This window comes from Apodemus sylvaticus, chromosome 6 (genome assembly GCF_947179515.1).
Source record: "Apodemus sylvaticus chromosome 6, mApoSyl1.1, whole genome shotgun sequence".
NCBI lineage: Eukaryota > Metazoa > Chordata > Mammalia > Rodentia > Muridae > Apodemus > Apodemus sylvaticus.
Genome location: NC_067477.1, coordinates 52,530,350 through 52,545,469, shown reverse-complemented (window position 1 = coordinate 52,545,469; position 15,120 = coordinate 52,530,350). Strand labels below are relative to the sequence as shown.

The 15,120-nt window shown below is 39.5% G+C and overlaps 1 protein-coding gene across 1 annotated transcript in view; it reads left to right on the top strand.

Annotated features, from left to right (window-relative positions):
* Atl1 (atlastin GTPase 1) overlaps positions 1 to 14,562 on the top strand; it is an 80,409-nt gene extending 65,847 nt beyond the window's left edge. Inside the window, 5 exon segments of the mRNA XM_052185728.1 lie at positions 4,929 to 5,056; positions 6,158 to 6,214; positions 6,683 to 6,754; positions 9,183 to 9,614; positions 13,344 to 14,562. Of these exon segments, the coding sequence (XP_052041688.1) occupies positions 4,929 to 5,056; positions 6,158 to 6,214; positions 6,683 to 6,754; positions 9,183 to 9,614; positions 13,344 to 13,454 (800 nt within the window). The 3' untranslated portion in view covers positions 13,455 to 14,562.
* Positions 14,563 to 15,120: the final 558 nt, after the last annotated feature.

Below are 15,120 nucleotides of genomic sequence, written 5' to 3'. Positions count from 1 at the left end.
TGACGAAATTACTGAAGGTTTCAGTGTGTCTTGAGTAAAGTACATGAAGAGCAGGCTTCTGTAAAGCCTGCTGTTCTTCTCCAGGGTTGGAAGCCATGGATTAGAGGCAGGGAGTAGGGGGAGGGAGCAGCTCGAACAAGGGTTCCCACTGGGAAGAAAGGCGCCCACTGGTGTGTTCTGTTTCAGTAGCGAGCAGCTGCGGCCCATACGTTTGCAGTGCCTAAGCTCAGGAAGGTTTAGGAAAGAAAAAATCTCACAGATGTACACACCTACTTTGTAATAATTCGTTCTCCGTCCAGTTGTAGCTTATGCCCACACAGACAGTGGCTGATACAGTTGACCTCAACTCTCTGCCAACTGAGAGCTTGCAAACAAGCTAGTTCTGGGAAAAAGGAGAACTGAAAACTAGCTTCAGATACCCTAAAAGTTCTGTTTGAATGAGGCTTGTATCCAGTAAGGAGTGCTGCTTAATCTACCTTGTGTACACAAATGTTCTACTTTCTCTGAATGGTTTCTTTGGCAGTTTTGAAAATCTGTTATCTATAGTATTTTTCAATCTAACACTGAATCTATTTTTCTTTTATTGAAAGCAGGCTTTTTCCTCACATATCCTGATTATGGCTTCCCGTCCCTCTTTTCCTCCCAATTCTTTCCCACCTCCCTTCCCATCCACCCCCTCTCTGTCTCTCATTAGAAAAGAAATAGGCTTATATGGGATGATAATAAAATAAAATATGATAAGATAAAACCCAAACTAACAACCAGAAGAAAAAGAGCCCCAGGGAAAGCCCAGGAGACAGAGCCACCTGTTCACACATTGAGGAATCCCATGATAGACACAGGGACTTATAGGGAAAAAAATAAAGCAGAAATATATAAATTAAAATAAAATCTTTTTTTTTTAAAAATAATGAAGAATCCTGTCATGACATTATGAGACAAGGAACCTCCAAAGACGCCCTTGAGTCCATTTTCTGTTGGCGTCTACAGCTGGGCACGCAGCCCACCCTTAGAGTAGTTTGTTTCCCCAGTCAGACTCCCTTGGAGGAAATTAACTTTTCATTTGCAAGTGGTTATGAATTGGAGATGGCTTCTGGGTTAGGGGTGGGGTATATGTCCACTTTTTCTTTTCAATGTTCTAGGACCCCGACTGGTACAGACATGTGCAGGCCCTGTGTGTGGCCTCAGTGTCTGAATTCATGTGTTTCGATCCTGTTGATTTAGAGGGCCTTGCTTTCTTGGTGTTCTTGCATCTTTTCTGGCTTTTACACGCTCCCTGCCTCTTTTTCCATGGGTTCCCTGGGATCTGAGGGGAGGGATTTGATGGCGAGCCCTATCTAGGGCTGAGTGTTCCAAGGTCTCTTGCTCTCTGCATACTGTCTGCTGTGGGTCTCGATTCCTTCCCATTTGCTGCAAGGGGAAGCTTTTCTGATGATGGCTGAGCAAAGTATCTATAAATATAACAGAATGCCATTAAGAATTATTTTATTGCTGGTTTATTTTTGTCTGTTTTTTTTGTTTTGTTTTTAATATTTTTAGAACAATAGTACTTGGTTTTACCCTAGGTCCCTGGGATGTCTAGTCTCAGGTTCTTGGTCAACCAAGCAGTGTCAGGTATAGGCCTTCAGTCAAATCAGATGCTGGTTGCCGGTGGCCTTAACATATCTTGCAGGCAGGACACCACTGTAGACCAAAAGGTTTGTGTCTGGCCTGGTATTTTGCAGAGTGCCTTCCTGTACCCACGACGCTAATGTAGACGTGAAAGTTTTATGTAGACCAGCTTCTGATGTGGGTGTCATTCTCAGCAGTGTGCTTCTGCTGGGTTAGGTTTCCACACTACCTCTCCAATAGCCCTTAATTTCACCTGCCCCTCCCTGACTTCCCTCCTCTTTCCACTTAATCCTTCCATTCCAGTCCCCTACCCATTTGTCTGTAACTCATCTATTCTCTTTCTCTTTCCCAGGGAGATGTATCTGACCCTCCAATCCTTTACTCTATACCTAGCCTCTGTGTTCTTTGGAACACAGTAGTAGTTCTTTGGAGTACAGTTCTTTGGACTGTAGCTTGGATATCATTAACCTAAAAGCTAATATCCATATATGTGCAAATGTATACTACATTTGTCTTTCTGGGTCTGTTTTCTCATCACTCAGATGATTTTTTTCCTAGTTCCATCATTTACCTGCAGATTTCATTTCTACTTTTAACAGCTGAGTAATACTCCATTGTGAGGATGAACCACATTTTCTTTATCCATTCTGCTGTTGAGGGACATCTAGGTTGCTTCCAATTGCTGTCTTATGAATAGAGCACCAATGAACATGCAAATCCTGAATCATATAATGTGATGATTTCTATCCTGGATATCCAGTGACTAATCATTGTATTCTTCAGAGGGCTGGCTTCTCTGGCAAAAATAAAGGTCTTTTGGATACAAACAATTATGAAAACTTTATACTTTTTTTCTTTTTGAGACAGGGTTTCTCTGTGTAGCTCTGGCTGTCCTGGAACTCAATTTATGGACTAGGCTGGCCTCAAACTCAGAAATCCACCTACCTCTGCTTCCCAAGTGCTGGGATTAAAGGCATGTGCACCACCACCACCCAGCTGAAAACTTTATTCTTTGGTAGTAGATTCTTATGTGCTATTTCACAAGCAGAAGCAACTTTCTAGCTCACCATCAATGCTAATAATTTGTCCACTGTTCTATAAAGCATTCCAGTTATTAACATCTTTAATAGCACCAGAAATATCAGTATTTCCAGTGTTCTTAAAAATGTTATGATGAAATTTAACTGCTATAAATAAAGGAACTTCCCATACTGGAAACTGGAGGTTCAAACTGTTGAGTTATGTTCATTCACACGACATTCAACCAGCTTTTACTGAATTGAATACTTCAAGTAGCATTGTAATTAATCTTTTAATTATCAAGGAGTTATATAGATCAGGCAACCACAGCTTCCTTAGCGGCAGTTAAATTTTAGAGTCAAATGCTATACAATTCCTGATAAAGAGAAAAGGATATTTCTAATGGCTTGGCAGGTACTCTTAAGAAATTACCTTCCTTTGGTTTATGATCAAGTTCTATGCTAGTACACCTTCTCTGTGGACTTATTTATAAAGCATACATTGTGAAGTGTATATTTGGTAATCAAGGTAACTACCACATTGGCCCAGCCCCTGGATTTCTTTTGCTCTCTTGAGGCAATGAAATGATAAAAATACATGATTATCTTGGGTATTTGTCCACCTACCCAGATCTACTGAACACTCACAGAGCCCTCTGTAAACTGATCTGAACTTATCTAAGAATGTTCCAGATTGTGAATCTGCTGTGATTGTCTAATATCTGTAAGAGGATCTATTCTTTATATGTTATTTTCTGCCCATAATTAGAATTGTTAGCAATGCTTTCGGGCAAAGCAGAGATGTCTAACACTGTCTTCAAACCACATCATACCAAAATACGCTAATTGCTTTAGTAACAGTTACCTTTCTGGTTTAATAGACCTAGGTATATTTTTAATTCCATTCAAATTTCATAAGAAAAGGTTTGTGTAGAAATTATATGTGTATATATATATAGTTTTATAAGGAAAATTTTTATTACTATATAGACATTTAAGAAGAACTTATATTATACTAATCATTTCACTGGTCATACCTCTTATACATAGTATGTATATTATTCCACGAATTTAAAATGACTTTCAGTGTTTTCCATGTATAAGACTTATCTGACCATCCATAGTTTTACTATTTTACATTCCATAGTTTTACTAGGTCTGTATATTAAGCTTGAACTCACAGCTAAGAATAGATAGATAATGGAACCACTGATCTGCAGGTTCCTAGCTTTCTATACTTCTAATGTAGGCATGGGAAATGCAGGAGAATTTGGGGCAGTTTTTAATTCAATGCATTACAAGCCATGAGTTATCTGCCCTCTACTTTTTTGTTAGCAATGTGGTCTGAGCTATGATGGCGCAAACCCAGAAATTAGGAGGGGGAAGAGGAGTTAGTTCAAAGACAGCCTGGACCATATAACAAGTTGGAGACCAGCCTGGACTACATACAGTCACATCTAAAATACACATCCCTTAACCCCACCCCAAATAGATGTGGTAGCATACATCTCTAGCCTGAGCATCTAGGAGACAGAGATGAGGAGATCCCTGCACATCATTAGTGGATCTACATAGTGAGACCCCGGGGCAGGGCCTGTGCTTGTTATTAACCAGGCCAAACCTTAACACCAGGACTCACGAGTCTACCCAGCTCCACAAGTACTTGGAATTATAGGTGCACACACCACACCCAGCCTCCCCCCTTTTTGAGCCTCTATACATACCATAAGTCAGACCCCAAAGGTCTCAAACTGCATGAAATGCTTACATAAATGGGGTATAAAATATGTTTAGCAGTTAATATTAAGAAATATTTTATAGGTCTGGCAGTGGTGGTGCACGCTTTTACTCCCAGCACTTGGGAGGCAGAGGCAGGCAGATTTCTGAGTTCAAGGCTAGCCTGGTCTACAGAGTGAGTTCCAGGACAGCCAGGGCCACACAGAGAAACCCTGTCTTGAAAAACCAAAAAAAACCCAGTCTTGAAAAACCAAAAAAAACCCAAAAAACAAAAACAAAACAAAACCAAAACCAAAACAAAAAACACAGGGGGGAACCAAAGGGGAAAAAAAACAGAAAAAGCAAAAAAACCTAATAGATATGAGTCATGTAATTGGAGTGGAAATGTGTCAAAAAGAACGCCGGCCCAGTAGCACGTCTCCAGAGCCGCTAAGTTATGGGGAAGTGAGGTGCAGCATTGCCACTGGGGCCAGGGCAGTGGAGGCAGTGAAGAGGGTTATTCTGAAGCACAGAGGATTGGACTAGATTTTTCAAATAATGGTTAATTTCCTTTAATTGTAGAAATAGATGATGAATTCATCAAAAACTTGAAAATACTGATTCCGTGGCTCCTGAGTCCTGAGAGACTAGATATTAAAGAGATCAATGGGAATAAAATCACCTGCCGAGGTCTGCTGGAGTACTTCAAGGTACCTGGGTTCTGAAGCTCTTGCGATCACTTCCTCTGATGCATACTGGAACATACATCCTTCACATAAAAATTCCATGGGCCTTGGGCCTGAGGGTGTTTGACGCCCAGTGTAGGGGAATACCAGGATGGGAAGATGGGAGTGGGTTGGTGGAGAAGCACCCTCATAGAGGCAGTGGGAGGGAGGATGGGCTAGAGGGTTTCCAAAAGGGAGACCTGGAAAGGGGAAAACATTTGAAATGTAAATAAAGAAAATATCCAATAAAAAATGAACAAAATCAAAAAAATTCCATGGACAAACATAAAGTACCCATAAAAAGCCCTTAAAAATTATGACACACCTAAGAGAAGTTACTTTGGGAGGAAATAAAATCTCTTTTTGAGGAAGGAACTATACTCAAAATGAAAATGTTTCAAAGAGTTAAACTAAGCTTTATGGGGGTGCTTCCTAGAGTCTCCCCATGCTGAATTTCACCTTTAAGATTGTCCAAAAGCAACTATATTTTCTTCCTGAAAAAGATTCTTCCAAACTGTTACCTGTACCATTAAAATTTTTAAGAGCTTTAAATTTGTATTTATCTCTTGACTTTAATAAATGCCCTTTGACAATACACAATATTTAATGAAGACATGTTTGATTTGTGAGGTACTTCAAGATTAAATGTCAGTTTTTAAAATTGGTATTTTGCCATCTAAAATGCCTTTTTTGTGTGATCTATTTTCCTTGAACAATGGCTTTCTCTGACATTCTGGTCTAGCCCTGTAGCTAGATTTTCAGCTTGGATTCAGGAATGTACCCTGAGCAGGTCAGCCTGGGAGCCTCTGCCAGAGAAGGGTCCAGGCTCAGAACAGGAAGGCTCCTCCATCAGAGGGGCGTGAGGAAAGCTGGAGAGGGAGAGGAAGGGAGCCCTTCTGAGGACAGGAAGCACTGGCATGTGGATAGGAGTGGGAGAGCATTTCAGAAAGAGGGAACAGCTTTAGCTGAAAAGGCAAAGAAAGACTGCTTCCTGAAAAATATTTTTAAGCTGTCAGACAACGTAAGAGGAGAAATGCTGACTGAAACTGTGGGCCTGAGTCTTTCTCCTTGGCTGCTTTGTTTCAGGCATACATAAAGATCTACCAGGGTGAAGAATTGCCACATCCCAAGTCCATGTTACAGGTATGGGTTTGGTGGGAGTCAGGGTATCTGAAAACACATTTGTCTCTGAAGCCAAGGTTTCCTGCTCATAGTCACCTGAAGACTACTTGTCTGGCCACCTGTCCATGTGTCCATCAGAACATTCTACCCAACAGAATTATTTAGGTTGGGATCCAGTTTGTTCCAAAGACTTTTCCTCCTCTTTATACTGAACCTGTTTAGAAACACTCATCATGTTCAGGCTGATGCACTGATTCCTACCACAGTTATTGAGATAAGACTAAATATACTTTTAAGAGAAAAAGTTATCCAAATGAACATTCATTTGACATTATGGTTTATTAAGTAAAAATCTAGGTTTTATACATCTTTAGAAGCTAATAATAATTTAAATATAGTTCCTGATGGCTGGTCCTGCTACATTTCTTGCATGTGATGATCTGATGCATATGACACCACTTTACATTATAACATGTGCTTTGTCCCTAGGCCACAGCAGAAGCTAACAATTTAGCAGCTGTTGCAACTGCCAAGGACACATACAACAAGAAGATGGAAGAAGTAAGAACTCAGGATTCATTTTTGAACCCTTTCTTTAATGTCACATCACACCATGTACATATGCAAAGAGGTGACTTTAGTGGCACTTAGCTCAGTATGTGTGTGTGTGTGTGTGTGTGTGTGTGTGTGTGTGTGTATGTATGTATGTATGTAATGCCATGTATTCCTAAGATACTTTAAAAACAGAACATTGACTAATGGGCAGGGGAAGCTGAGACAGAAGAACGGCCATTGCAGATGAAGCCAATCTGGCCTTTGTAATGAGTTCAGGCCTAGCCTGAGATACACAGCAAAAGGAAAATACACACATACAATGCACAGTTTTTGGTTGGTTTGGTTTAATTTCTAAAGAGGGTTTCTCTTTGTAGCCCTGGCTGTCCTAGAACTCACTCTGTAGACCAGGCTAGCCTCAAATACACAGAGATCCGCCTGCTTCTGCCTCTGCCTCCCTGAGTGCTGGGATTAAAGATGAGCATCACCACCACCCATCACAATGAAGTTTTTAAAACATTTAAACATGGGTTCTCTCTCCTAACAAAATATTCTTACATTTTTATTTGGTCAGACTGCCCCACTGGAAGAGTTAGTGACTAAAAATAACATGCTACTCTCTCCATTGTGCATACTTAATCCTACAGGTTTAATATTTCTCTTTAAACTTATAGGAAACAAAAATCCACTCTCAAGAATCAATATTTTTATGTAGTATATTTTCACATTTTAGTTTTAACTAATGTGAGAAGTGTCATTTTCTCTTTAAAAAAAGTAAGATCTAAAAAAAGTGACATCTAAAATTGGTGGAATCTTAAAATCAAGAGAAACATGATATATAATTAAAGAATAATCAGATGTATTGTCAATATCAAAATTGTAACCAAAGTTAAGGTCATGGTTAACCAAAAGAATCCCTTTGTAATGTTTTATGTGTGTGCATGTGTGTGGCAGTCGGTGCCCACACACGTGTGAAAGCCAGTAAAAAACTGTTGAGTAATTTCCTGTACTCACTAAAGTTTCCTTGAAGAGAGTCTCATGCTGAGCTAGAAGCCAGGCTGGGTCAGTTAGCCTACAGGACTGTTGATCTTCACCCGCAACGCTGGGGCTGTGGGCATGGGCACACATGTGTAACCAGGAGTTTGGTTTTTGTTTTTTTACATGGTTGTTGGGATTTGACCTCAGAGGGTCCTCATGCTTGTATAAGCAATTATTTATATACCACTGAGCCATCTCCCCAGTAACTTGTGCTTCTACTCAGGCTAAGAAAATATTCACTTGGTTCAATTCATAGTAAACCACTGCAAATGCTAAGAAAATATAGTTCAATAGTTTTACATTTGATTATTTTAAATTAAACTTTATTGGTCAAAATTACTTCAGTATAATTTGACTTTTGGAAGAACTGAAATATAAGCACTTTTCTCCACTTTGTATTCATTCTGAGAATAGTTGGCAGTTATGTTGGGTCATGTGTTTTCATCTTAAAGAACTTGTTTAAGTCATAGATACTATTTTCTATGTGTTAAAAGAGGAGAGCTGGCCATCGTGGCACACTTTTAATCCCAGCACTTGGACACAGAAGCAGGTGGATTACTGTGACTTTGAGGCCAGCCTGTCTACAGAGCACATTTGATACCAGGGTTGTAATACTGAGTCCCTATTGAGAGAAATGCAGACATAAGGAGATTAGGAATGACATTATTATCCAGGCATGGTAGTGTAAGCCTGTAATCCTAGCCCTTGGGAGACAGAGGCAGGCAGATCTCTGAAATGGAGGCCAGCCTGGTCTACAGGGCAAGTTCTAGGACATCCAGGGCTACACAGAGAAACCTTGTCTCGAGAAACAAACAACAATAAAAGCCAAAAAACGCCTTTATTATTTAAGGCAGTATACCAGTCACATTTGATAGTTAATCCTCATGGACGTGGAGGTAACTAGTTCAGACTGATGACACCTATCAGCCTCCTCTGAGAAATGCATCAAGAAATTTTGTCATGCAAACATTGCTACGCATGTACATATTCCTAGATGGTTAGGTCAGTCACTCAACTTGTCTTCTTGATGCAATCAAAATACATAAATGCAGAAAGCATGAAGTTGTAGTTAGCATAACACCAAATACTATGTTACAGTGAACTTTTTTAATAAGTCGAAATGGGCTCTAAAATAATGATGAGAGAAGTGTAGTAAATATAGTCATTTATTATGAAAATTCTGTACTGCATGTAATTGTATATATTTCAAATAATAGCAGTTGAATAGGCTGTTCCTATTAACTGTACCCTGACTGACAACACTGTTCTGGCTGCAGTGTCTTGGGGTGATAGAAGTGTAGCCCACCCTCAGTTCGTCATTTTTATGAAGTAGTGGATATTTGAGATATTGTTAATTTACTCCCCATTACATAAACAAAAAACACTCTTTCTGACATAGGTTTGTGGTGGTGACAAACCATTTTTGGCCCCTAACGACCTGCAAACCAAGCACCTGCAGCTAAAAGAAGAATCTGTGAAGTTATTCCGAGGTGTGAAGAAGATGGGCGGGGAAGAGTTCAGCCGGCGTTATCTGCAGCAGCTGGAGAGTGAAATAGACGAACTCTACATCCAGTATATTAAGCACAATGACAGCAAAAATATCTTCCATGCTGCTCGCACCCCAGCCACACTGTTCGTTGTCATCTTTATCACGTATGTGATTGCTGGTGTAACTGGATTCATTGGTCTGGACATCATAGCTAGCCTGTGCAACATGATCATGGGACTGACGCTTATCACCCTGTGCACCTGGGCATATATCCGCTACTCTGGAGAATATCGAGAGCTGGGTGCCGTAATCGACCAGGTAGCTGCAGCTTTGTGGGATCAGGTAAGAGTACCTTCAGAGTAAGGAAAGGAGTAAGGAAAACTACTAAGTTTTCCTTAGTTAAATTATCCACATACTGTGTAATTAGTGTTGCATTCAATATCAGAAATATGCAAGTGAACATTACTTGGGCCTATTCTTTAAAACTTTACAATATACCAAGATTTGAACAACTAACTATATTACAATAAGTCCTACACAGCTACTTTCTAGTTGACATTTTAATATTTAAAACATACATACATTAGCAGCATTTTTACTGATTCTAAAATGTTAATAGTGTTAATAGGGTATGAGAAAACAGTCATTTAGCTGTTGTGACTCCGAGTTAAACTTAACTTAGCACTTGACTAGCACTGGCTTTGTGGGGGCATATGTGAACCACAATCATTTGGTTATATATTATTCCCTTTAAGTATCAAATTACTTCAGACTGTATTTGACCTATACTTTTGCATTAAGCCAGCATGAGCCAGTGGTCAGCCTCTGAAGTAGCTGCTTGTGGGTCAGCTGCAGGGGCCTCTTAATCTAGTTAGCTTCAGTTGTGCTCGGCAGTCAGGGCCACCACGGCATGACTGGTGTTCAGATAACTAAGGGCAGGAAAGACAGTGGTAAACAGAGAGAAAGAAAGTTACTTACTTAACTGTTCCAGAAGTCTCTTCAGTGACTTAGTGAGAATTTATGGAAATTAAAGGTGCCCATACAATTCTATTTTAAGCTTTTGAGCATTGTGATCTAGAGGGTGCTGATAGGAGCCCACGCACACACATCCAGTGTGAAGAGCACACTGTCTGTACTCTCTAATAGAAGAGTAACTGAGTTGAGTGCCTCTGTGGAGTCAAACTGAAATAAATCACTGGCCTCCCAAACTACACATTATCTTGGCATCTCTCATGCACACAAGGCTGAAGATGGGTTATCTGTGTAAACCTCAAAACCTTCCTAAAATACAATGCTAAAAGCTATCAGAAATACAGAATTGGGTTCTTTAAAATATTTTGATAAAATATGGAATCTAAACTTAAAAATCTTCAGGAGTATTTTTTCTTAATGCTCACAATTGATATCACAAATGAAGTTGAAAATTATATTATCAATTAAGCAAGATATAACATTTTTCTTTCTTTTAAAATTGCCTTTGCTACAGGGAAGCACAAATGAGGTAAGCTAACATTTTTTTAATTAACTGTTATATTATTTGTAAACATAATATTCCTATTTTATAACTGATTAGGTATTAAAGGATATTTTAGAGCATAATCTTAGAAAATATTCTCTAAAATGTAAATCTGTATGAATTTTTAACATACTCCAAATATGATGTAGGACTTAACTTGAACAAAAGTGTCATTAAAGGGTCCTGTGTAGAAACGTTCATGTTTTAAGCTCTAAGGTTGCAGTATTTATTTTCCCCATATTGGTCAAATACTGGACAAGCAGAAACATATAGGAGCAAAAGTTTAATTGGCTTAGTGTGAGAAGAGATCACCTCACAGAGGGCGTGGCGGCAAGAGCACCAGGCAGCTGCGTGCAGCAGGGGCAGAGGAAGATGGAAGCTTGTGCTCAGTTCACTCTCTCTCCATTCAGTCTGAGGCCACAGCCCTTGGGATATGAGGTCTTGCCCACACTGATGGTGGGCATTCTCTACAGAGTTTCTCTTTCTGGAAACAACTGCACAGACACACCCAGAGGGGCTTCCATAGTGACTTTAAATCCCATAAGGTTGACCGTAAAGACTAACCATCACAGGTATCCCCTGCAGTCCTGCAGTGAAGCCACAGGAATACAATCTGAGTAGATTCCATCGAAGAGGGGATTTAGTAAACTAAATTCACTAAAAAAAAACAACAAATTTCAGCTTGTACATAAACCTTGGGAAGGGGAACTTAATACCTGAAGAGAACTGGAATTAAGCTCAGTACATTAGGAGCACAGTGTGCCAGAACTAGGGTGACACCATTCTGTGCTGACCACGGCCAGATCTGAACATGGCACTATCCATATTTAGTGTTAAGCAAACAGCTATAGGGGCTGGAGAGATGACAAAGTGGGGAAGAGCACTGGCTCATCTTCCAGAGGCCAATTCCCAGCACACACATGGCAACTCACAACTGTCTGTAGCCCTATGGGATCTAATGCTAGGCAGGCACATATGCAGACAAAGCATATATATATGTGTGTGTGTATATATATGTATATATTACATATATATACACATATACACACATATATAATACACTAATGAATAAATCATCTTTAAAAGGAAACATCTATACAGAATCACAAAAGTTTTTTGAGAATAGTTTTATATATATATTAAGCTTTTACCCAGTTCTTCAAAATACTCAAAAACTACACACTCCAGAATACATGAGTTAGACTTGGGTGTTCCGTATGTGACAGAGGGATAGCTCTTACACACTATCCAAGGGGAAAAACAGATACTCAGGAGCACCCAAAAATGTGTAGTATGTAAATTCGTGAATGCATGCTGTGTGGCAATGCCTGTAATCCCAGTACTCAGGAGGTGGAAGAAGCAGGATCATAAATTTGAAGCTAACCCGGATCACATACTGAAACTTTATCTCAGAAAGGCCCTAAAATTCTTTGGATTCAAACACCATTAACATAATACAAGGAATAATCTGAGGAGGTCACTTCAGTGATGAAAGGCTTTTTGAGGTGGTGGTTCTGAATGAGATTCTGTACAGTCAGAACTGAGTAGTGGACACACTGCTGGAGAACACATAAAATAAGAGCCACACTGGGGATGGAGCAGGAACGCTTTAGCTGACATAACACACATCAGAATAGAAACAGTAGCCAGTTCTAGAAAATACATTCTCAGCAGGAGTTTACAGATGTTACAGTTGTCTAAAACTGGCAATATTTCAATGTGAGATGTCCTCATATTTGTCTGGGACATGGAAAGCTACTGAGCTGGGAGATAGTCTTCCAGGAGATGTGTACGATAAAGGAAGTGCAGTCAGAGAGTAAAAGATTGGTAAGCTCAAGCAGCAGCACAGGCCCTGGAACTAAAACTACTTTACATTTTAAGATATTAGGTTCTTCTCTGTTTGTTTTACATGTGTGTGAGTTTTTAGATGCATGTAAAGTCTATGTAGCATGTACATGCAGACCCAGTGGAGGCTAGAAGGGGCATCAGATCCCCTGGGACTGCCATTACTGGTAGTTATGAACCATCATGTGGGTATTGGGAATTGAATCCAAGTCTTCTGAAGAGCAGCCAGTGCTCTAACTAGCTAAGCCATCTCTTCAGCCCACACTAGTCAGTGTTTGTTAGAGTAATGATATAAAGAAGATATATCAATTTGGGACTGAAAAAAAAAGAGCTTAGTGTGCCCACTTACCACCCAAGGATGAGGACCTGAGTTCAGAACTCCAACACACACTCAAATGCCAGGTAGATCAATAATCTCTATGCTTGGAAAAGATAGAATTCTTGGGGCAAGCTTGGTAGCTACACTAGCCACACTGGTGAGACTCCACCTCATATATACTGTGGAGATCAATAGAGGAAGATACCCAACAACTTCTGGGTTGGAAGATACCCAACAACACACCCGCACACATAAACAAATGCATGCACACCATATCGAAAATGTATTTGAAACCTATGGCTTCAGCATGCTGAATTTTATATAGTACTATAAGCTAAAAAGGAAAATATAGCTGTGTGTTTGCCTTATAACCCTGATTCTTGTATTCTAGGCTTTATACAAGCTTTATAGTGCAGCGGCAACCCACAGACACTTGTATCATCAAGCTTTTCCTGCACCAAAGTCAGAACCTACTGAACAACCGGAAAAGAAGAAAATTTAATTTAAAAAAAATGCAGGTGCATGACCATTTGTTAGTTAACTCTCAAAGCTTTTGTTTCCATGCAAACATGCAGAGTGCTTCCTTCTGACAGAATGAAAGCAGATACTGAGGACTCGAACAGTTTCACTCTTTACTCCAGTGTTTAATGAGCAGATGTGTGTATGTATGCATGGCTATTTGTTAACACGCAGTTTCCTGATTTCTGTCTTAATATGCTGTTATCATTTCAGGTATTTGTAAATTTGAGGACAGTAGATTTGTTCTGCTTGACTGTTTTAAGTTCTACTACTGGGTTATAACTAAATATTGTGTGCTATTACTCTGGGTTTGGATATGCTCATTTAATTTCTATAGAAAATTTAAGTTATTTTACATAGCTATTTGTTACAGCACAGCATAACTCAGCAGGCTTGATTTTGATCTATATAATCTTATACATACCACAGGCTCTTATCTTGAAACTATTTAAGACTTTAAAAGTTGCTTTACCAAAAACTATACATTGTTTCTTTTATATCTTTATGAATCAATATAGAATGTAAATCTCTTGATCAAAAATGCACAAAAATTGTTTTGTATATGTGTTTGAGTTTCACTGCACTGTATATTTTTTCATTTGGTACACCACAAATGTATTCTTCATAGGTTTATTCTTTTAATATGTGAACTATTAAATTTCACTCTTTCCTAACATTAAACAAATGCTCACTGGCTGTAGAACTACTTTGGAGGTCCTGGTGTGGCATGAAAGGCCTATCCCGCCTTAGTTCAAGATACATTTTCTTTGAACTGCTGTCATTTTTTGGTTTTTTTCAAGACAGGGTTTCTCTGTGTAGTCCTGGCTGTCCTGGAACTCACTCTGTAGACCAGGCTGGCCTCGAACTCAGAAATCCACCTGCCTCTGCCTCCCAAGTGCTGGGATTACAGGCGTGCGCCACCACCATCCAACTTACATTTTCTTTCCGAAACCATTTCAAGACAAGATTGGGTGCTCAAGGTGGTATGACCATACACTATTTCTGATCCCACTTCAAACTTAAGTATCCATCTTAAGAAACACAGCTAATTGTTTTAGATATTTTCCCATTCTTTCTTTCTTTCTTTTTTTTTTTAAAAAAAAAAAAAAAAGCTTATTTAAGACAAGATTTTACTATGCCGCTCAATCTGGCTTTCAACTTGTGATCACCCTGCCTACCTCCCAAATCCTGGAATTAGAAATGTGTGTTGCTACCTATAGCAGCCTTCCAGTTCATGTAAACCAGGGAGTCTATATTTCTTTTTTATTGGGGGGAGGGATGATTCAAGACAGGGTTTCTCCATGTAGCACCCCAGTTGTCCCGGAATTTGCTCTGTAGACCAGGCTGGCCTTGAACTCACAGATATCTGATTGCCTCTGCCTTCTAAGTACTGGAACTAAAGGTATGCACCACCACCATCTGGCTATATTTCTAACTGACTGAAATCTTTAGTGAAATTTTATTAATGAAACTAAACCCCTTAGAGGAAAATAAAGTGGGAGGAGAGACTAGTGATGGGGGAATGGTAACGCCTCATCTGCCTGGGAGCCCAAGCAGACATTTTTAACTGTCTCAGAAATGGTGAACAAAACGTAACGGAGACAGAAGAATGTGTGCATGCTCGCAAGCTGTATGGAAGTTAACACTCC